The following is a 23,552-nucleotide window of genomic DNA, read 5'->3' on the forward strand; positions in this document are numbered from 1 at the left end:
TTAAAAATAGGTACATTCATAGAATCTCACGTACGAATATATATATATATATATATATATATATATATATATATATATATATATATATATATATATATATATAATATAAAACCCTTATCCGCACCCCAATGGTGCATAGGGCACTGTGTCATATAAACGCAGTGTTATCTTGATCGTCGATACATGAAGGAAAGGTGATCAGCCCTCCGCTTCAGGTACCAGTCCATGGTAATTTTGAATAAATATTACAGTGAAAAAATCACTAATATTTATTTTACCCCCCTTGGGAATCGAGCCCGGGACCTCCAGAACGGTATATATATATATATATATATATATATATATATATATATATATATATATATATATATATATATATATATATATATATATATATATATATATATATATATATATATATATATATATACATATATTTATATATATATATATATATATATATATATATATATATATATATGTATATATATATATATATATATATATATATATATATATATATATATATATAAATATATTTATATATATATATATATATAAATAAATATATATATATATATATATATATATATATATATATATATATATATATATATATATATATATATATATATATATATATATATATATATATATACATATATATATACATATATATATATATATATATATATATATATATATATATATATATATATATATATATATATATATATACATATATATATGTATATATATATATATATATATATATATATATATATATATATATATATATATATATATATACATATATATATATATATATGTATATATATTTATTGTCCGCCTCCATAGTGTAGGGGTTAGCGCACTAGGCTGGAGATCCCGGGTTCGATTCCCAAGAGGGTCAAAATGAATATTAGTGATTTTTCAGTCCAATATTTATTTAATATGACCCTGGACTGGTACCTGAAGCGGAAGGCTGATCACCTTGCCTTCGTGTATTTAACGATCAAGATAACACTGCGTCTATACGATGCAGTGCCCTATGCACCATTGGGGTCCGGATAAGGGTTAGAAGAAGAAGATGTGGTTGGTAATAGAAACAGAGGAAGACCGAGGAAAGTATGACATGATATATTTATGAGAATCTCAAATGCCTGAAATCGGTCAGGTTAGGAGTCAAAATAATCGGCGGATATGTATGAGGAAATTCATAATTGTTGCAGAGACTGTTTGCAAAGAAAGTGTGGCGTTCTATCCTCTCTGCCTACCCCTGTGGGCAAGTGGCGTGATGGTAAGTCTGTTAGTAAGTTATATTAAAATAAAATTATTCAAAATGTCGAAAAATGATTAAAAAATAAACATAAAAAATGGTCTCTTGTTTTGACCGATGATGTCATTTTAAAAGTTGATAGGGTAAAGTGTCCCATTATTGTCACCTCCCTTTTATTGGCACCGCTGCGAATCTACTTTTGGTTTTCCGCTACAAGGTCAAAGCCAACAGATTTATTTCACGATGTTGGTTTATTGGCTAATAAATTAATATGAAAAATCACAAGACTATCGGTAGCATTCTTATTGACATCTGTAGGGAACTAAGGGAGATATGAAGGTTTAAACTTTACATATTTTAATAAAACGAAAAACGTGCGTTCGCATACGTCATCAAATTTCCGTCGTCGAACGTTTTATGACGTCATATCGTTTATTGTATATGGTTTATAGAGCTGTAATAGTAGTAGTGTGGATTGTTTGTTTACCACTACACTATCATTTGTGTTATACAAATATGAGGGGAGGGTGGACCATAGACATCGATAAATAGAGCCGCCAATAATTAAGCGATGTTACCAATATTAAAACAACTCCATCGTTTCTGTGACGTCATTCATTACCAACTTACGAAAACAACGTTCTTATAAGAAGGCGAATTTTCCAAATGAAAACGATGAATGAAAATTTTGATTATATCGGCTGTTATAAACACTTCACGAGTCTAATACAATCCTTTATAGGTTGAGTATGTTAAATTACATATTCCTCCCGTCTGAATATGATCCATTCCGAGTATGGGACTAAATTTGCCATATTTATTTATTTATTTTATTTTTTGAATGAGTGAGGAAAGAACGGTAAAACAAATTTATGAGGCGAATTAAAGAAGCAGAGGAAGACCGAGAAAAACATGGCACGATCAAGTATGCCAAATACTTGTAAGTGGTCAGGTTAGGAGTCGTAACAATCGGCGGGTATGTATGAGGAGATGCATGAACGTGGAGGAGGCGAAGAATGTTTTCAAGGACAGAGTGGTGTGGCGCTCTATTCTCTCTGCCTACCCCTGCGGGGAAGCGGCGTGATGGTTTGTTAGTTAGTTTTATTTTATTTTTCAAAACATATTACATACATAAGTCATATATACATATAATATTCCCGATGAGTAATTTCCATTTGTCATTTTGGGACATGGGATTAAGGTTAACAAGACTGGAACACAAATAATAAAGTAACAAAAAAGATTTTTTTTTTAAATAACTAAAACTAATACTAATACATGGCAAAATATAAAAACAATAAACTAACTAACTAACTAACCATCACGCCACTTCCCCGCAGGGGTAGGCAGAGAGAATCCAAACCACTCGGTCTTTGCAAACATTCTTTGCCTCTTCTACATTCATGCATCTCCTCATACATACCCGACGATTATTACGACTCCTGACCCGGCCGCTTTCAAGTATTTGACATACCTGATTGTGCCAAGTTTTCCTCGGTCGTCCTCTGCTTCTTTTTTCGACTACATTCGCCCCATAAATTTGTTTAACCGTTCTTTCTTCACTCATACGCTCCACATGTCCAAACCATCTCAACACACCTTTCTTAATTTTATTGATAATGCTTATCTCAGCCTTACATTCTTTCCTTATTTCATCATTCGAACATCTATCAAACATCGTTTTGCCACACATTCGTCTGAGCGATCGCATTTCGAATGCATTCAGTCTGCTTTCATCCTTCTTTTGCCAACTCCATGCTTCGCTTCCATACATAAGGGTTGGAACCAGAACTCCATTGCGTACTGCCAGTTTAGCTTCCGCTGATAGATTAATTATATATTTATTATATTTATTATTTATTATTTATTTATTATACCTGTTTATTGTCCATGTATGGACAATAAACAGGTATAATAAATAGGCATAAGAAGCATATTTGAAAGAAATGAACGAAGAAAACATAAGGTAAGAAGCATATTTAAAATAAACAAATGAGAAAATACAAAAAAATGAGAAAATATATAAAGTAAAAGGTAAAAACTACTTTCCAACTACGCCTGGATGGCTTGACTCTGGCCAATATCTGTACCCGACGGATTCTCCAGTTCTTTGGACACGTTGCGCGTGGCAACAAGGATAGCCTGGAACGACTAGTTGTGATCTGTAGCCTGGAGGGAAAGAGAGGGAGAGGAAGATCCCCACACAATGGACCGATCAAATTAAGGCAGCAGCAGGCACCTCAGTGGTTGGAGCGCTACGTGCAGCGCAGTCAAGGGATAACTGGAGAAGAGTCATTGCTTCTGCAAGGGTCACAGCCCTCAGCAATGAGGATTAAGACGGAGAAGAAGAAAAAGGTAAAAACAAAATAAGAAAATATGACTAAACACTAGATCTTTTGCTTTTCAGTAACAAGGTAAAAAACCAATTTCAATCTCTCCCATATCATAGTTCCTTTAAAATAAAACATGTTTATTTTGTATTCTGACCTCGAAATAATAGAAGATGTTGCAAAAAGAATATAAAAAAAATAAACAGCATTTAAAATACGACACGGAAACATCTAGCGATGAGTTATGATCCGAGGGTGAAAGGCGCAGTCGTCAGCTTCTATTAAAAAATCACGATTTTTAAAATTTTGAATAAAAGAGAAATATTTGTATTTTTATTATTTAAAAAAAAAATACTTAAATTTCACACTATTTCTGTGAAATTATTTTTTGACATCTCATCAAAGATGAAGAGGAATATGGAAGTCTGGGCATTAATGGGGCTTACGACCGTCATAGGCACTCCTGTCAACAACGTCATATATCAAAAATCGACAATTTTCAGTTGTGCATGTTTTTGGAATGCCCAGAAAATGTATTATATCCCAGCAAAAGCGGCATATTTTTAACTTAATATTTACCCGCTACAGGGCAGAAAGTGTTGTTTTTGCATTTTGAAGAAAATGTTTTAATTATTTTTTCAAATATACTAAATATTTTTCAAATGGAGGAAAAAATCAGGTTTTACCTAAAAAAATCTGTTGCACAGTAAAAAATTCAATTAGTGACTTGATATTTATTTTAAATGCATTTTATTATATTTTTAAACTTTAAAAACAATCTCCTGAAAATCAAAGTTTTGTGGATATATGACGTTGTTGAAAGGAGTGAGCGAATAAGCCACTTTTCGTACATTCTGGACCGCGCTAAGTAAGGCCGCGTTATAGGAGGGACTTCTCTATCTGATGTTTGCTAATTTGATGTCGAAAATTTAAATGTCAGTTGCTCCAAAGTTATATAACTTGCTCCGAGACGGACTCGAGTTTACTCTGTGAAGTCTCTTCATCATGTATATATCTGTAAGTACAATATTTTCATATTTTTACTAAACATCACACATTGTCGTCGGGACAGGTATAAATACGATTTTTCTGTATTGTTCTGTTTGTTGGTAATTTGCGAGATACATACGTACGAGATACATACGTACAGTACACAATGGAGTTCTGGTTCCAACCCTTATGTATGGAAGCGAAGCATGGAGTTGGCAAAAGAAGGATGAAAGCAGACTGAATGCAGTCGAAATGCGATCCCTCAGACGAATGTGTGGCAAAACGATGTTTGATAGATGTTCGAATGATGAAATAAGGAAAGAATGCAAGGCTGAGATAAGCATTATCGATAAAATTAAGAAAGGTGTGTTGAGATGGTTTGGACATGTGGAGCGTATGAGTGAAGAAAGAACGGTTAAACAAATTTATGGAGCGAATGTAGTTGGAAAAAGAAGCAGAGGACGACCGAGGAAAACTTGGCACAATCGGGTATGTCAAATACTTGAAAGCGGCCGGGTCAGGAGTCGTAATAATCGTCGGGTATGTATGAGGAGATGCATTCATGTAGAAGAGGCGAAGAATGTTTGCAAGGACAGAGTGGTGTGGCGCTCGACTCTCGCTGCCTACCCCTGCGGGGAAGCGGCGTGATGGTTAGTTAGTTAGTTAGTTAGTTCATACGTTTTTTTAAGATATGAATCGCATTTATTTTATACCTTGCTTATTATGTACAAGAAGAAATACTCTAACTTCTACTACTACTACTGCTAACATCACGCCGTTTCCCCGCAGGGGTAGGCAGAGAGGATGGAACTCCACACTCTTCTGTCCTGACATACACTCCTCGCCTCCTTCACATCCATACATCTAGTCCTACATGCCCTCCGATTACGCAGACTTTTGACACCGCCAGATTTTAGGTTCTGATTGATCTGATCGTGCCAAGTCTTTTTCGGTCGTCCACGTTCTGTTTTCCCTCTCACATTCGCCACATATATTTTCTTGGTCATTCTCTCGTTACCCATTCGCTCCACATGTCCATACCGCCGTAAAGAACTCTTCCTAATCTTTTCAATTATTCCTCGTTCAGCCTTACATTCCTTTCTTATATCTTCGTTTTTAATTCTGTCATACAATGATTTTCCACAAATTCGGTAATACTTAAATATTCAATACAATATGGGAATTTGAAAATATATTATTCATTATTTTTTTAAATAATTTAAATTGTCCGCCTCCGTAGTGTAATGGTCAGCACGCTTGGCTACCGTTCTGGAGGTCCCGGTTCAATTCCCAGAGTGGGGTCTAATAAATATAAGTGATTTTTTCACTTTAATATTTATTTAATATTACCCTGGACTGGTACCTGAAGTGGAGGGCTGATCACCTATCCTTCGTGTGTTAACGATCAAGATAACACTGCGTTCATATGATGCAGTGCCCTATGCACCATCGCACCCTTTCCTTGTATCACCATTGGAACAGCTACCATACATGGTCTTGCCGCACTGAGAGATGGCATCCCGACTGCATCCAGTCTACTCTCATCCTTCCCAAACCATCCCGAGCCGCCTTCCTTAGTTTGCTGGATAGTGCTCATCTCAGCCTTGCACCCTTTCCTTATATCACCATTGGAACATCTACCATACATGGTCTTACCCCACTGAGAGATGGCATCCCGACTGCATCCAGTCTACTCTCATCCTTCCCAAACCATCCCAAGCCGCCTTCCTTAGTTTGCTGGATAGTGCTCATCTCAGCCTTGCACCCTTTCCTTATATCACCATTGGAACATCTACCATACATGGTCTTGCCGCACTGAGAGATGGCATCCCGACTGCATCCAGTCTACTCTCAACCTTCCCAAACCATCCCAAGCCGCCTTCCTTAGTTTGCTGGATAGTGCTCATCTCAGCCTTGCACCCTTTCCTTATATTACCATTGGAACATCTACCATACATGGTCTTGCCGCACTGAGAGATGGCATCCCGACTGCATCCAGTCTACTCTCATCCTTCCCAAACCATCCCAAGCCGCCTTCCTTAGTTTGCTGGATAGTGCTCATCTCAGCCTTGCACCCTTTCCTTATATCACCATTGGAACATCTACCATACATGGTCTTGCCGCACTGAGAGATGGCATCCCGACTGCATCCAGTCTACTTTCATCTTTCTGCGAACTCCATGCTTCACTTCATACATTAGACCGACTGGTGTGGCGCTCTATTCTATCTTAGTTAGTTTGTCACCGACAGACTCCCCCTACGTTACAATGCACGTCCAGCCCCAAGGTAGACAACTAAAGGGATGGATTGACAATCGCAGGAGGAAAATCCCTCTTAAAAACAGAACTTAGAAGAAGAATATCTCACTGAAAACTTTATATACCTCTCAGATCATGGTCTATCACTTGGTTCTTCCCAAGAAAGGACACTTTCCATTCCTCGCCATAACACATCATTCTTCAGTAACTCCTTCTCTGTCCAAGCGGCCAGACTATGGAATGAATTACCTCTCCGCGTAAACAAATGCACCTTCTCTAACAACTTTCAAGGAACATCCGAGACATTACTATCTGTCATTAGAATCCTAACTGTCCATCAAACCTCCTCCCTCTACATCCTTCCCTAAACTCCCTTCTTCCTTTGCCTTCCTTATTATCATCAATTTGTATTTTTTTTTAATGTTCAAGTACTATCTACTATCTGATTGCAAACAGCTATATATGGTATCAAACGTTTTGATCAATATCACTTGTCTGTTTTTGGTTAGTCGAAAGATATTGCTTCCAAGCTAGAAGCCCGATTATGTACGTATTTTTTATGTACATGAAGTTAAAATAAATTAATTAATAAAATAAAAAGAATTCAATTTCATTTAGGTAACAGATAAAGGCACATCTCTATAGGTGACGCCATAGGGGGCCTATTTGTGATTTTCAGTATGCCAAGGTCGATGGGATGTCGTTTCCAAACAGATTCTAAATTATCACATCGGAAAGCGAGATTTCTCTGAAATGTTACGTACTCACTCCTAGAGCTAAAACTCGTTTCGAATCCAACTCTTAGCACTTATAGTTGGGTCATAGCCTGATCATAGCTAAAAGGTCAACAGATGTTTGCGGAGTGCTGGAAGTGTGACAAAATTAGCATAGGTCACTGATAGATGACTGTCTAAAAAGTAAAACATACTGCCGGTGAACACATAGTTCACTCCTTTCAACAACGTCATATATCGAAAATCGTCAATTATCAGTTGTCGGAATGCCCAGAAAATACTATACTATATCCCAGCAAAAGCGGCATATTTTTAACTTGGTATTTACCCGCTACAGGGCAGAAAGTGATGTTTTTGCATTTTGAAGAAAATGTATTGTTTAATTATTTTTTTAAATATGTATACTAAATATTTTACAAACGGAGAAAAAAGATTCAGGTTTTACCTAAAAAGATCTGTTGCACAGTAAAAAGTTGAATATGATAGCTTGATATTTATTTTTAATAAATTTTATTATATTTTTAAACTGTAACTTTGTCCGCCTCCGTAGTGTAATGGTCAGCGCGCTCGGCTACCGTTCTGGAGGTCCCGGGTTCAATTCCCAAGGGGGGTAAAATAAATATAAGTGATTTTTTCACTGTCATATTTATTTAATACTACCCTGGACTGGTACCTGAAGCGGAGGGCTGATCACCTTTCCTTCATGTGTAAACGATCAAGATAACACTGCGTTTATATGACGCAGTGTCCTATGCACCATTGAGTGCGGATAAGGGTTTTTATTATTATTAAACTTTAAAAACGATATCCTGAAAAATCAAGTGTTTTGATTTATGACGTTGTTGAAAGGAGTGAGCGAAATATCGGCTTTTGGCAGTCAAAGGGTGAAATAATGATAATATATATAAATATATATATGTATATATATATATATATATATATATATATATATATATATATATATATATATATATATATATATATATATACATTAAAAATTAAAATTTAAAGCGTATAGGTACATTAAAATAAAAATTATAAAGTAAGCAAGAAGACTCTTGTTATAGATGTAGAAGAATCCCGTATGGGAATACCCCCTCAGGCACATGGAACAGGTATTGTTCAGCATATCTTCCTACAGGCATAACCATCGGCAGGTTGCTCCTGTATATAGGAATGGGAAACTATCTATGCCCACGCTGTCCTTAGCTAACTATCGGGAACATACAGACCGATGCTCCGGATAGTTTCAGGATTATCCATCATACCGCGCAACGATGGATAGAAATGCCTCATCAAATCAAAGCGTTTCAATTTTCGTGTTCCGTGTCTGTCTGCTGTGCTTATCGGGGTTGTGGGCGTCTGTGTACCGGCCAACGTCGAGTCGGAATCGGATCTAGCTGACTAATTGAACTAAACACTAATCCCTTTCACTGCCTACACCGGGGTACTTCTAGAAAATTTGGTTATGGACTTACAATCTTGTATTTATTTAGATTGGCAGTGACAGGGATATTGAAAGCTTTTAAATGTAAATTCACAGTAAAATCGGGATACACTTTTATATTGTTTCACATTTTCAAAAAATTTCGCAACTTAATTAAAAAATAAATTGCTTAGCAAGAGCAGATCTGTCAGGAAGCTTAGATGCTCTGTATCAGGTCTGGGAATGCGGTGGGACAGCTCTCAATGTACCTCGCTTATTATTATAGAGAAGGTCTGTCAGGAAGCCTAGATGCTTCTGTATCAGGTCTGGGAATGCGGTGGGACAGCTCTCAATGTACCTCGCTTATTATTATAGAGAAGGTCTGTCAGGAAGCCTAGATGCTTCTGTATCAGGTCTGGGAATGCGGTGGGACAGCTCTCAATGTACCTCGCTTATTATTATAGAGAAGGTCTGTCAGGAAGCCTAGATGCTTCTGTATCAGGTCTGGGAATGCGGTGGGACAGCTCTCAATGTACCTCGCTTATTATTATAGAGAAGGTCTGTCAGGAAGCCTAGATGCTTCTGTATCAGGTCTGGGAATGCGGTGGGACAGCTCTCAATGTACCTCGCTTATTATTATAGAGAAGGTCTGTCAGGAAGCCTAGATGCTTCTGTACCAGGTCTGGGCTTGCGGCGGGACAGATTTCATTGCTCCAGGCCAATTGAACATTGATTTATTGTGTTTTTACAGATACTGTTCACCGCTGCGTTGCTGACTTTGTCGGTGGTGGAAGGAGGGATGATCCCCATACTGAAAACAGAGCAAAAAGTTGTCGGAATTGAGAAAGACAAGAATTATCGATATCTCTATCAAACAGGTTTGTACACTTCATTTTCCCTTCTTCCTTGCTCCATCCTAACTTCGTCTTTGCAGACTGCTGCGGTCAGCTCTCCTCGTCCTCAGGCTGTAGGTCCTTCTGTCCTATACAACGTCACCTAGGCCATGCCTTGGCATCATGTTATCTTCCTGCAGCATCCATGAATGCTTTGGTCTTCCTCTAGATGTCTTTCGAGGAAGATCTATGGCGATCGCTTAGTTTATAATAAGTTCTCTGCGTCCTAGTGCCTATAGAAGACCAAGAATATATATATATATATATATATATATATATATATATATATATATATATATATATATATATATATATATATATATATATATATATATATATATATATATATATATATATATATATTTATCTATATATATATATATATATATATATATATATGTATATATATATATATATATATATATATATATATATATATATATATATATATATATATATATATATATATATATATATATACATATATATATATATAGATATATATATATATATATATATATATATATATATATATATATATATATATATATATATATATATATATACATATATATATATATATATATATATATATATATATATATATATATATATATATATATATATATAGTCCGCCTCCGTAGTGTAATGGTCAGCACGCTCGGCTACCGTTCTGGAGGTCCTGGGTTCGATTCCCAGGGGGGGTAAAATAAATAAAAGTGATTTTTTCACTGTAATATTTATTTAACATTACCCTGGACTGGTACCTGAAGCGGAGGGCTGATCACCTTTCCTTCATGTGTATACGATCAAGATAACACTGCGTTTATATGAAGCAGTGCCCTATGCACCATTTGGTGCGGATAAGGGTTTAAAAAAAAAAAATATATATATATATATATATATATATATATATATATATATATATATATATATATATATATATATATATATATAAATAACCCTAAACTTCAAATATATTTTATTCTTTATTGGGTCATTTAACACTCCCCTCCTTTTCTTACCTTATTATCTCTCTTTCTCTGGCAAGTATAATCTGCCCATTGATTAAAAAAGGAAACACTAACATATCCGACAAGTCTGTTTTGTTTAATTGAAAGGTATTGCTTCTTGCCAACTAATGTACTAACTTGTATTTTATATATATATATATATATATATATATATATATATACATATATATATATATATATATATATATGTATATATACATATATATAATCGGGCAGGTCAGGAATGTATGTATGAATATGGTAGAGTCGAAGAATGTTTGCAGAGGCAGCGCGGTATTCTATTATTTCTGCCTCCCTGCGTGGAGGAGCAGCGCGATAAGTACTTGTGTACTTAATATACTTTTTTAATGTTTCTTCTAGGCAACGGCATATTCCAGGAGGAACAGGGCATCATCAAGAACGCCGGGCAGCCCGGGTACGAGACCCAGCTGCAGGAAGGCCAGGTGCAGTACGTCAGCCCCGAGGGCAAGGTCATCCGGCTGAGCTACACGGCCGACGAGAACGGCTTCCGCCCGGTGGGAGACCACATCCCCACTCCGCCGCCGGTGCCCATAGAGATCCAGAAGCTGCTCGCCGTGCTGGCCACCAAGAAGCCCGACCCGGCGGACTCCAACTACGACGACCCCAGCGAGGCGGCCGCCGACGCCAGCTACCCAGACGAGCTTCCACTGTGATGGCTTGCACACAATATACTAAAGACACTATTAAATAAGCTTTAAAACAATCCAGCGTTCTTTATTGACCGAATTGAATTTTTTTATTATTTATTTATTTCAAAACATATTACATACATAAGTCATATTAACATATAATATTCCCGATGAGTAATTTCTAATTTTCATTTTGGGACATGGGATTAAGGTTAACAAGACTGGAACACAAATAATAAAGTTACAAAAAATATTTTTTTTAATATCCAAAACTAATGCTTATACATGCAAAATATAAAAACAATAAACAGGTATAATAAATAGGCAAAAGAAGCATATTTAAAGTAAATAAATGAGAAAAACATAAAGTAAGAAGTATATTTAAAATAAACAAATGAGAAAATATAAATAATGAAAAAATATAGCAAATGAGACAAAAAAAAACATAAGGTAAAAACAAAATAAGAAAATATTTAGGTTAGATTGTTTCCGAATGATTGAGACACTGTTAATGCCCTCAGCATTGCTAAATAGTCCTCATAAATGACCTTAACATGAACAGAAAAAGTATCAATTATCATTTTGATATACTTATTTTTAATATACGTATATGGAACATAAGTTCGTTTCGGTGTCCCTCAAGGCTCGCCAATAGTACCACTCATGATTTGAAGACAATCCTGCGTCGTTTATTGACCGAATTGAGGTTAGATGGTTTCCGAATGATCAACTTGACCTATGTCCTAATCATTGGTAAATAGTCCTTTAAATGACTTAAACATGAACATAAAGAGTATCACTTATCAATTTTAAATACCTTGTAGCCGTCCGGCCACGCCATTTGGTGTTGTCAGGTTGACAACACTGAATTATACTGCTATTGTCAGGTTGACAACACTGAGCGGATTCAACAAAAGCGGCCCACCGAGGCGCGGGAGCGAGAATCGCCTGCCATCGCTTGATTGTTAAAGAACGTATATTTTAGCTTCATATTTCATTCAAAGTTCAATAATCAATTAGATAAATAATAATAAGTTAATATCAAATCGTGTAAGAAATTTATTTCAATAAACAAACTGTAAGTACGCATTTCTTTTAAATATCCTGCTCTAGCATCCCGTCAATCACACACACACAGGGTCTACCAAAACATCTTTATAATATACGTATATGGTACATAAATTCATTTCTAATGGTGTCCCTCAAGGCTCGCCAATAGTACCACTCATGGTTTGAAGACAATCCTGCGTCGTTTATTGACCGAATTGAGGTTAGATGGTTTTCTAATGATCAATACACTGTATCAACTTGACCTTTGCCCTAATCATTGCTGAATACTCCTTTTAAATGACTTAAACATGAACAGAAAAGGTACCAATTATCATTTTGATATACTTATCTCTAATACGCGTATATGGTACATAAGTTCGTTTCTAATGGTGTCCCTCAAGGCTCGCCAATAGTACCAGTTATGATTTCAAGACAATCCTGCGTTGTTTATTGACCGAATTGAGGTTAGATGGTTTCCGAATGATTGAGACACTGTATTAATGCTTTTAGCATTGCTGAATAGTCCTCATTAATCACTTAAAAAGATACAAAAAATAAAACACTTACCCATTTGGCATATCTCCAATACATACGGCTGCCTCTAGCGGTGCTCCTCAGGGCTCGCCATTAGTACCAGTCATGATTTTAAATTGATTTACAACATTTTGAGATGTCAAACAGTAAGATAAATTTATATAATTTTTAAATGAAACACATAAAAAAATGGTACAAAACATATTTATTTGTAAAAAAAACATTCCCTTATAAAAACATGACATAACATGACTAGAACGATAGTTACATATCCCCGCAAGTCCAAGAAAATATTTCTTCTTTGAGTCTCTGCCTCTATTTCCTTCTATATTAGCCGAATATATTTATTTAGACATCACACATCCCTGTTTAACACCCCTGGATATATGAATTTGTACGATATCCGAACCCCGGTTTATTACTGTTATTTTACTGTATAAAATGTAGTTCCACCAAAAAAAGTCAGTAAAAAACTTCAAACTCAAAAATCCTTAATACATTTGTAGAATGGGGCTACTTGAACTTTGATGTGTTACTTGAGACCAGTAAATAGAAATTTATTTGGTATAAATGTATTTGGTCTACAATAATGAACGTATCGACAAGATTCATTGTTTCCCTGACAGGTGACACTTATTGTCACGATACTTCGATCGATACCACGATCTAAATATTTTTTATGTACTGGGCTCAAGTAACACATCAAAGTTCAAGTAGCCCCGTTCTACGGTAGGTACGTAAAACGTCTTTTCGTATATTTGAATATTATATTTTTTTTATGGAAAATGGTCAAAATTGGGTTCGTCCATTCGTCGACGAATACAGGTCATTTTCAATTTCGATTCCAATGGTTTTGACCTGTTCGTCGCTGTGATAGTTTTCGAAACACGACCCGATCGAATACCCGAAATTGGGATAAAAGTACTGCTGAGAAGGTAGGAGACAGATGATGCTCAGCGCGATGGTCATATGCCAGATAGAATGGACTATATGATAATTGGAGTTTGTTTGGAAGATGGTAAAGCACAGCAGGCCAATTGTGACCAAAACCAAACCGGAAGGCAGGCAGACGAGCCAATACAGCTTGACCGGAAAGATCTTGCGAGTCCGTCGGCAGTAGAAGCCCCAAGAGGCGAAGACTATAGTCACAGCGATCAGGATCGGTATCAAAAACACAAGAATAGATAGTTTGTTCAGCTCTGTGCCGAAGGCTATGATTACAACGCCAAAAATGTGAAGAACAGATACAATTTTCTTGTTAAGCGAAGCCATGGCAATCAAGGTCACCCAGAAGGAAAGGAGGCCGCAGAAGAAGTCGCAGTATTGAAGGACTCCCATGCGGACTATGCAGAGGCCGTAGTGGATCTTGTCGCTGGCGTCGCAAGCGTGGTAGAATGTGGAAAAGAACATCGTGAAGGCGTACACCAAGGCCTCGGTGTAATACCTCCGTCGGATCGCAAAGTATACTGAAGGTATGAAGAGGATGTTGCTGAGCGTCAGCAGCAGGATGGCCGTCAGGGTCTCGCTTGGAGGCGGTGCGTTCGCGTCAGACGAACAATCAAAACCTGAAGAAAATAATACTTAAAACATACAAGACAAATTTTGGATGTCCACAAATCTTTACATGAAAATGACATTTTCTGGCGTTTCTCATGTGTGTGATTATAATCCAGGATTCGGACCTCACATACTAATAAAAGAGTTTCTGCTTTAAAAAAAAGCTTCTTTACATCTCACCAATAGATGTCTCTAGTGATTCAATAACAAGGTTTCTAAATTAGTTCATATGTAGAACTTCCAAAAATTTGGGTAGTGTGGTTGTCAATGTGGGTAGAATTGGTGAATGTTACACGTGTGTAAAGTGGGCTTAAACCAGCCTATGACGGTCGTCAGCCCCGTAAATGCCCAGACTTCCATTTTCTTGTCAAAAAATGAGATGTCAAAAAATAATAAGAGTGATTATTTTTTTGAATTGAAATCTAGCTTATGCAACACCGCTTATCATGACCCTACTCAAGCTTTATAGCCTATGCCAACTCGTGAGTGGATTTACTCTTTATATTTAAGTTACTATAATTTCATGTAATACATGAGTGAAAATTCTAGGCAAAAACACTTTTTTCACTCTAGTATTTATTCAATATTACCCTGGACTGGTCCCTGAAACGGAGGGCTGATCACCCTTCTTTCATGTGTTAACGATCGAGACAACACTGCGTTAATATGATGCCGCCTCCGTGGTGTATTGGTCAGCGTGTTTAGCTACCGTGCTGGAGGTCCCGGGTTCGATTCCCAGGGAGGGGTGAAAATAAATATTAGTGATTTTACACTGTAATATTTATTTAATATTACCCTGGACTGAAGCGCAAGAGTGATCACCTTGCCTTCATGTAATGATCAAGAAAACACTGCGTCAATTCGATGCAGTGCCCTATGCACCATTGGGTGCGAATAGGGTTATAAGTAATATGATGCAGTGCCCAATTTTCTTTTCCATTTTCTTCTTCATCTTTGATGAGATGTCAAAAAATAATGAGGTGTAATGTCTCTGACTCACCTAAATATCCCCCGAAACACGTACAGGTAGACACCAGCATCCCGCTGAAGGCGTATACACTGCAAGCGCCGTATGGACCGCAACCGCCTTCTATACAACTGGATGAAGATATGGCAAACTCCACGCTCGCGTTGCAGAATATGGCGTCCACGAAACTTGACATAGAACTCACATCCTCATCGCAAAACAGGGCAACACTGACGTACCACGTCCCTGTTTCTGGATAAGCCACTTGAATCTTCTTCTGGTCTGTAGCGTTCGAATACAAAGTGATCGGCGATGGAATAATCTGATCATTAAACTCGCACGACTCGTTTATAAGGGGGTTTAGGAGCCTGCCTTGCGATACACACACGACAACCTTAGACGTTGAATTCGCTTCTAAATCAACCATATTAATTTTAGCTTTTAAAGTAACAGTTCCTCCGGTATCGACAAAAGGAAAAACGTCGAATTTCATCGTTTTTACAGTATTCGAATCTAAAATTACAACATCGTTTGCGTTGTCGTCAAGAGTTGTTGGCAGACTGTACCGTATGCCGAAATAACCCGCTCTTTTGTGCCTGATCAGTTCGATGACGTCACTGTAGATAGGTTCTTTTGAAATTAGCTCTGAACCAGTTCGCAGATTGCACGGCTGTAATTTCGAAGCCATTTCTTCGAATTCTTTAGACGATCCGTGCGTTGTTTCGATGTAGTGCCAACTTTTGGCGAACGGGTTGAGAGTGATCTCCAATTCAACTGAAACTGAATCGGATATGATCACAGAACAGTCGACCAAATTGGAGACGCTGGTTGGAACTTTATTTCCTTGGATCCGAAATACTGCATACTTTGAAGCCGTATACTGAGAATTGACTGATAGTTTTATCGAATAGTCGGTAAAGTCAGAGTCGATGAGGCATTTGCGTATATCTCTCCCGCTTGCATCATCGTGGATGCTAATGTCAACCATACTATCGCAGTTGACGGTTTTAGTTGCGACCTTTTTCGCTTGCATGTCGGAGTATAAGACTGTGATGCACTTAGAAGTCAAACCTGTAATAAAACAAAAAAAATCAGACACAGAATTTTTTTGACCCTACAATTTACCAAACAATTGTCAGACCCGCACTCCTCTATGGCTCCGAATGCTGGATGATGTACAGAACCTACTCTAGGCAACTAGAAACTGCTGAAATGCGAGTGCTCGGGTGCTCAGCCGGAGTGTCCCTTAGAGACAAAATAAAGAGTTGACGCATTCGTGGAAGCCTGGCTGTAACAGGCATCAATAATAAGGTAGGGGAAAGGCAATCGGAGGTGGTATGGGCACATAGGACAAAGAGAACCTGGTCATATTGCGAACCAAGAAATTACCATAGAAAGACATCTAGAGGAAGACCAAAGAATTCATGGATGCTGCAGAGATAACATGATTCCAAGGCATGGCCTAGGTGACGTTATCCATGATAGAAGGACCTACAGCCTGAGGATGAGTAGAGCTGACTCCAACAGTTTACAAAGACGATAAGTTGGGATGGAGCTAGGAAGAAGACGACAGAAATATAACATGATTCCAAGGCATGGCCTAGGTGACGTTATCCATGATAGAAGGACCTACAGCCTGAGGATGAGGAGAGCTGACTCCAACAGTTTACAAAGACGATAAGTTGGGATGGAGCTAGGAAGAAAAAGACAGAAATATAACATGATTCCAAGGCATGGCCTAGGTGACGTTATCCATGATAGAAGGACCTACAGCCTGAGGATGAGGAGAGCTGACTCCAACAGTTTACAAAGACGATAAGTTGGGATGGAGCTAGGAAGAAGAAGACAGAAAGATAACATGATTCCAAGGCATGGCCTAGGTGACGTTGTATATGATGGAAGGACCTACAGCCTGAGGACGAGGAGAGCTGACCTCAACACTCAACAAAGACGATTAGTTTGGATGAAACCAGGAAGAAGAAGAAAAATGATATATCAATACATATCACAAGTGTCTCAAAAGAATCTTTTTTATTTATACAATCAAGAGAACTCTGAGGCATTTCATTGCAGTGCCCTATGCACCATTGAGTCCTGATAAGGGTACGAAGGAGAAAAATATGATTTATTTTCAATAAAAACATGCTGTTGCTAGTACCGTCTTGGTCGATGCTGTCATCTTTAGGGTTTATTTTTTTTATTATTTAACTATGAGTACGTAAAGTGGGTATACATTGCACCAAAATATTGCATTTTTTCAAAAAATTGTCTATTCAGATCAGGTTTTTTACTTTTTCTGAGGTTTCAACTATTGCAATGTAATAACACATATACCTGTAACATGTCTGATATGTTTTTAAATTTTTATCTATTTTGCCTATATTTTTTTTTAATATTTATATTTTGGTGCAAAGTATCCCGGGGTAAAGTACAACTTTGCACCATGATATTTTCTCTACACTTTTCGTACTAGAATCCAAATTGATGCAAAGTTAAGGCTATCCTACAAGTTTTGTTGCACCTTATGAAGGGTTTTGGCTCACAGTTCACTAAATGCAGATTATAATATTGTATAATTATGGAAAAATAAGACACTTGATAGAATTTTTTTTAAAAAAATATTGAAAAATCTAACAAAAATGTTTTTTTTTTCAATACTGAAGGTTTAAAATGATATAAAATAAAAAGTGGATATTAAAACATATCGTACTACATAGGTAATAGGAATTAAAATTAAATTAGGTCTAAATATGGTCAAGTTCCGGGACGGTAAAGAAACCTCTTTTGGATTGCATTTTCGGTTCTTTTATGGAACCCGCTACACCCTTCCAAGAATATTGAAGAAAGTCATCCTTCATCGGCCACTTCCACGATTTGAGACTCTCCTGCATGGATTTAACAGCTCTGTCTTTCTTTATTTCCAAAATCTGTCCCGGAAATTTTTCTCCTTCATAATGAAATACGACATATTCTCCCACCTTCTTTTTTACTGGTCCTAATGAAACGGAAGAACAAATACGATAACTGGTTTCAGTCATCGTTTTTGTTCTTCTCCCTCTTCCTCAAAGCTTCCTTGGTAACTATAATCAGTTAATGCTAGATATGCTGGAAGTTTCGATGCGGAAGGTGGGATCATTGATGTAGTTGGTTCAGGTAGCATTTGTGTCTCGTCAACGTTCATTTCGACATTTGGATCGTGAGCAATGCTCTTACCTGGTTCCATCGGTATCGTTTTCCTGCGTTTTAAGACTGAATTCTTTGGGTTGAATCTGTTTTCTTCCAAAAACTGTTGAAAACTCTAGCGCACGTCATCGTCATATGCTTTTAATGGCAACCGATTAAGCAACTGACTAGTTTTAGCAACAGTCAAGGTTTTATGTCTTTGCAAAAATGATCTTATCCATTCAGAGCCTGGTACGTTGTTCTTTAATATTCGTACTCTTCTGCCAAATCTATCCAAATAGGCTATTAGAATGTAGCGAATGTTAAAAACACTCACTGGGAAACCGTACTCACTCATGTCTACTATGCAGTTTACGAAGGATTGCTCTTCGCCCTTGTCACATATCGGAGGTTTTCCCACAGGTTTTGTGTGCTGACCTTTGAGCTTATAGTTAATCGTCCTTCTGGGAATTTTCTTCAGCCTTTCTTTGACTGATTGTACTATTTCGAATGGCCTCCAAACACTGCTCCACTCTCTTCGGTGTAAAATTGCAGTATCGTCTGGCATAAGGCCGCTGTTTGTGTGTTCTTGACATTTTTGAAAAAAATATACCATCAGGAATTAAGTAAGTACACAAAACCTATAGATATTTAGCAAACATGTCAAGTTGTATTAGCCGTTTTAAGACTTTTCATCAAATTAATTAACTATGGCCTTTTGTGGATACTTTGCACTTGGTGCAATGTTACCCCAAATGTGGTCAATACAAGTCAGTTCTTAAAAAAATATTATTTTTACAAAAACTTGACAATGTAACTAAAAAATACAGCATTTGAGAAAAGCAGGGCCTATCTACCTACGATTTAGAGACCACTCGCTTGTTGTAACTAGTTTCAGTATACTGATTCCACTCGATTTTTTCGGACACAATTTTCAGACAGAAAACTTTCTTTACGTTCGGACAGGAAAAACGCATTGAAGCAATAGCGACCGACTGTTACTTTCGTAAACTAAAAAGTAGATTGAAGTGCCATCTATCAGAAACAATAGAAAGTAAAATGAAAAATGACATGTATCAGAGATGACCAGCTCTACAATTTCTTTACAGAAGGTGGTGCAAAGTATCACCCATGGTGCAAAGTATACCCACTTTACGGTATTTCAATGTTTTAGAATAAGGTACATAAACTGTGATGACGACAAGGTTCTTGTCGAAACCGGTTGGATAAAGTGGTTAAAACAAAGTTGTTTTATTTTATAAAGTTTGAGAAAAATATGATTTTTTTCAATTAAAATATGCTGTTGCTAGTACCGTCTTGGTCGGTGCTGTCATCTTTAGGGTCTGTCCACGTGATATAAGTGGACCCAAAAAGGTCCCCTGCGGTCTGACCGAAGTGGTTATCTTACCTTCACGTTATATACAATCGAGGGAACACCAAAGCATTTCATTGCAGTGCCCTATGCACCATTGAGTCCTGATTAGGGTATGAAGGAGACAAATATGATTTTTTTCAATTGAAACATGCTGTTGCTAGTACCGTCTTGGTCGATGCTGTCATCTTTAAGGTCGGTCCAAGTGATGTAAGCGGACCCAAAAAGGTCCCCTGCGGTCTGACCGAAGTGGTTATCTTACCTTCACGTTATATACAATCGAGGGAACACTAAAGCATTTCATTGCAGTGCCCTATGCACAATTGAGTCCTGATTAGGGTATGAAGGAGAAAAATATTATTTATTTTCAATTAAAACAACTGTTGCTAGTACCGTCTTGGTCGATGCTGTCATCTTTAGGGTCAGTCCAAGAGATGTAAGCGGACCCAAAAAGGTCCCCTGCGGGAGGCCGCAGTCTGACCGAAGCGACTGCGCCGTCGGAGTACATCATCACCGAGGCAGAAGTGCCTCTGCCATCATCGCCGATGAAATCTAGAGGCAGAGACACGTTGGTAGGGTTTAGCACGGGATACGACCCCTGCTTTAAATGTACCTCCAACTGCTGTGGAAGACAATCGCCACCTAAAAATATTTAAAAAAATGTATTTTATTTATTAAAAGCATCGTTGGCTTTGTGGTATGGTGCAAATGGTATTTTGAGTGTGTCCAAATACTTGTTCACAAAATTTGAATTATCTCAAATTACAGGAGTTATTTTCATATTATTTTTTAACATCTCATCAATAGATGTCTCTAGTGAAGTTCTAGTGATTCAAGAACAAGGTGTCTAAATTGGTTCATATATGTAGAACTTCCAAGAATTTGAGTAGTGTGGTTGTCAATAATGGGTAGAATTGGTGAATGTTATACGTGTGTAAAGTGATCACATAAACCAGCCAATGACGGTCGTCAGCCCCGTAAATGCCCGGACTTCCATATTCTTCTTCGTCTTTGATGAGATGTTAAAAAATAATTGTGGTATGGTAATATAACACTTTCCTTATCGTTCATCGTTCGCTGGTGTAATACCACTTAAAAAAGTACTTTATGACTGGCAATTTCGGAAAAACCATTCCATCATCAGGTCAACCGTAGAAGGGGGATTCTTATAGGGTATTGAAAGCTTCTACGTGGAAGGATTATGGCTGATATCTGAGGAATAAATTCAAGGGGGACCCTTATAGAGTATCACTCATCAAAAAGCTTCAAAACGTACATATTGCTCACTCCTTTCAAGAACTCAATCGTCATAAATAAAAAATCGTCAATTTTCAGTTATGCATGTTTTCGGAATGCCCAGAAAATGTACTATATCCCAGCAAAAGCGGCATATTTTTAACTTAATATTTACCCGCTACAGGACAGAAGATGTTGTTTTTGCATTTCGAAGAAAAGGTATTGTTTAATTATTTTTTAAAATATACTAAATAGTTTTCTAATGCAGAAAAAACCTTCAGGTTTTACCTAAAAAGATCTGTTGCGCAGTAAAAAGTTCAATAAGTGGCTTGATATTTATTTTTAATACATTGTGTTATATTTTTAAACTTTAAAAACGATCTCCTGAAAAATCAAGTTTTTTTTATTTATGACTTTCTTGAAAGGAGTAAGCGATATAAACAATCGTGTATAGCAATATAAAATTACAACATTTTGAGTGTGTCCAAATACTTGTTCACAAAATCTGGATTATCTCCAATTACAGGAGTTATTTTCATATTATTTTTTGACATCTCATCAAAGATGAAGAAGAATATGGAAGTCTGGGCATCTCACCAATAGATGTCTCTAGTGAAATTCTAGTGATTCAAGAACAAGGTTTCTAAATTGGTTCATATATATATATATATAGAACTTCCAAGAATTTGAGTAGTGTGGTTGTCAATAATGGGTAGAATTGGTGAATGTTACACGTGTGTAAAGTGATCACTTAAACCAGCCGATGACGGTCGTCAGCCCCGTAAATGCCCAGACTTCCATATTCTTCTTCATCTTTGATGAGATGTCAAAAAATAATATAAATATAAAATTAGGTAAAAATTTCGGTGAATAATTTAAAAAGATAAAAAAAATGCGAACAAATATAAATTTTTATTTAAAGATAACGTAATAGATATGAAATTGTTACCTGCAGAGTTGAGTTTCTGCTCGCGCGCCACAAATGATATGATAACTTCCTCAACATCTTGCGAAACCGGGTAGTAAAGAAGAGAAAAATCCGAATTCAGCCTAAATTTGTACACATACGTAACAGGAATACGGTTCACAATATAAAACTCTTCAAATTTCCTGGAAATCTGCGGAATCCAACTGAAATTCCCGACCAAATCATCCGGAATTCTCCGGTCCAATTCCCTCGCTACCAGCGTCTCCTCGCTTTGCAAGAGATCGAACAGATACAAATTATCAAATTTTGCTTTGATAAATTCGATTTTCAGCACTAAAATCAGCACTAGTATAAACCAACCTAGCTTGACAGCCATTTCGACGCAGAAAAACGCAAAACTGAATCAATTTCTGGCTGATTTTCGCATTCTGTTGACTCATCTGATAATTAATTGATAGATAAAGCATGTTAGATATGTTTTGTCTACATATTTATCTTCGTTTGTATCGCGAAAGATAAAAAAGATAAGAAAATGTAACGCGTCATTTCATATTTCAATACCGCGATATCCGAAGAATTCCCGCCGGATATTTGAACGCAACTGTCAAAAAAAAAATAGATACGCCAGTGTTGCCAGAGTTGAAAATTCAGCTCGTATGTTTTAAGAACTCTTTTTTTACGGGGTAAGATGTAAAAAATTCATTTGTGGCTTTGAGTATACCTCGCTTTACGGCCTAGATACGTTCCACTAAACTTGGCCGCAAAGCGAAAAGCCTTATAAGGAATCAATTATTCATACAAATTCAATGGGACCGGTTCCAATTTTTTAAAATATGTAACATGGTTTATCATTCAAAATGCATTTTATCTTTTTATTTCATTTAAATCAAAAATACTTACATAACAAGTACATATATTTGTACATAAAATAATAACAGATTCCAAAAACCAACAATAATCTTTAAAAAAAATTAAACAACTTCAAGTTACTTTATTTATTGTTTCGGCATTAACTTTGTGGTAAGACATGTTACAATGATTAAAGAAAACACTTGTTTTTTACCACTTGAGTTTTATTATAGACTACATGTTTCAGAACTTAAACTTCCATCATTCAGGTCTGTATAATAACTAAAATATAAAATATGAAA

General features: G+C 36.6%; 2 protein-coding genes across 2 annotated transcripts; one reads left to right on the top strand and one right to left on the bottom strand.

Moving 5' to 3' along the window:
• The first annotated feature begins 4,593 nt into the window (after nucleotides 1-4,593).
• Nucleotides 4,594-11,669, top strand: LOC148300319 (endocuticle structural glycoprotein SgAbd-2-like). The gene is made up of 3 exons (XM_088274944.1): nucleotides 4,594-4,626; nucleotides 9,770-9,896; nucleotides 11,306-11,669. Exons 1-3 carry the CDS (start codon nucleotides 4,615-4,617, stop codon nucleotides 11,617-11,619), a joined length of 453 nt encoding a protein of 150 aa, XP_088131070.1. The 5' UTR covers nucleotides 4,594-4,614; the 3' UTR covers nucleotides 11,620-11,669.
• Nucleotides 11,670-13,773: 2,104 nt separating this feature from the next.
• LOC148300320 (post-GPI attachment to proteins factor 6-like) lies at nucleotides 13,774-22,777 on the bottom strand. The gene is made up of 4 exons (XM_088274940.1): nucleotides 22,423-22,777; nucleotides 20,631-20,879; nucleotides 15,737-16,774; nucleotides 13,774-14,744 (listed from the first exon to the last, which is right to left on the bottom strand). Exons 1-4 carry the CDS (start codon nucleotides 22,775-22,777, stop codon nucleotides 13,969-13,971), a joined length of 2,418 nt encoding a protein of 805 aa, XP_088131066.1. The 3' UTR covers nucleotides 13,774-13,968.
• Between the last annotated feature and the right edge of the window lie 775 nt (nucleotides 22,778-23,552).

This window comes from Brachycentrus maculatus, unplaced genomic scaffold (assembly GCF_059751285.1).
Source record: "Brachycentrus maculatus isolate JH-2025_06_01 unplaced genomic scaffold, ASM5975128v1 h1tg000750l, whole genome shotgun sequence".
Taxonomy (NCBI): Eukaryota; Metazoa; Arthropoda; class Insecta; order Trichoptera; family Brachycentridae; genus Brachycentrus; species Brachycentrus maculatus.

Coding starts and splice junctions, on each gene's coding strand:
- LOC148300319 (XM_088274944.1), top strand. Junction 9,897..11,305: donor TCGATATCTCTATCAAACAG/GTTTGTACACTT, acceptor TGTTTCTTCTAG/GCAACGGCATATTCCAGGAG.
- LOC148300320 (XM_088274940.1), bottom strand. CDS start 22,777: ATGGCTGTCAAGCTAGGTTGGTTTATACTAGTGCTGATTTTAGTGCTG. Junction 20,880..22,422: donor GCAGAAACTCAACTCTGCAG/GTAACAATTTCA, acceptor AAATATTTTTAG/GTGGCGATTGTCTTCCACAG. Junction 16,775..20,630: donor TGACAGCATCGACCAAGACG/GTACTAGCAACA, acceptor GTTTTATTACAG/GTTTGACTTCTAAGTGCATC.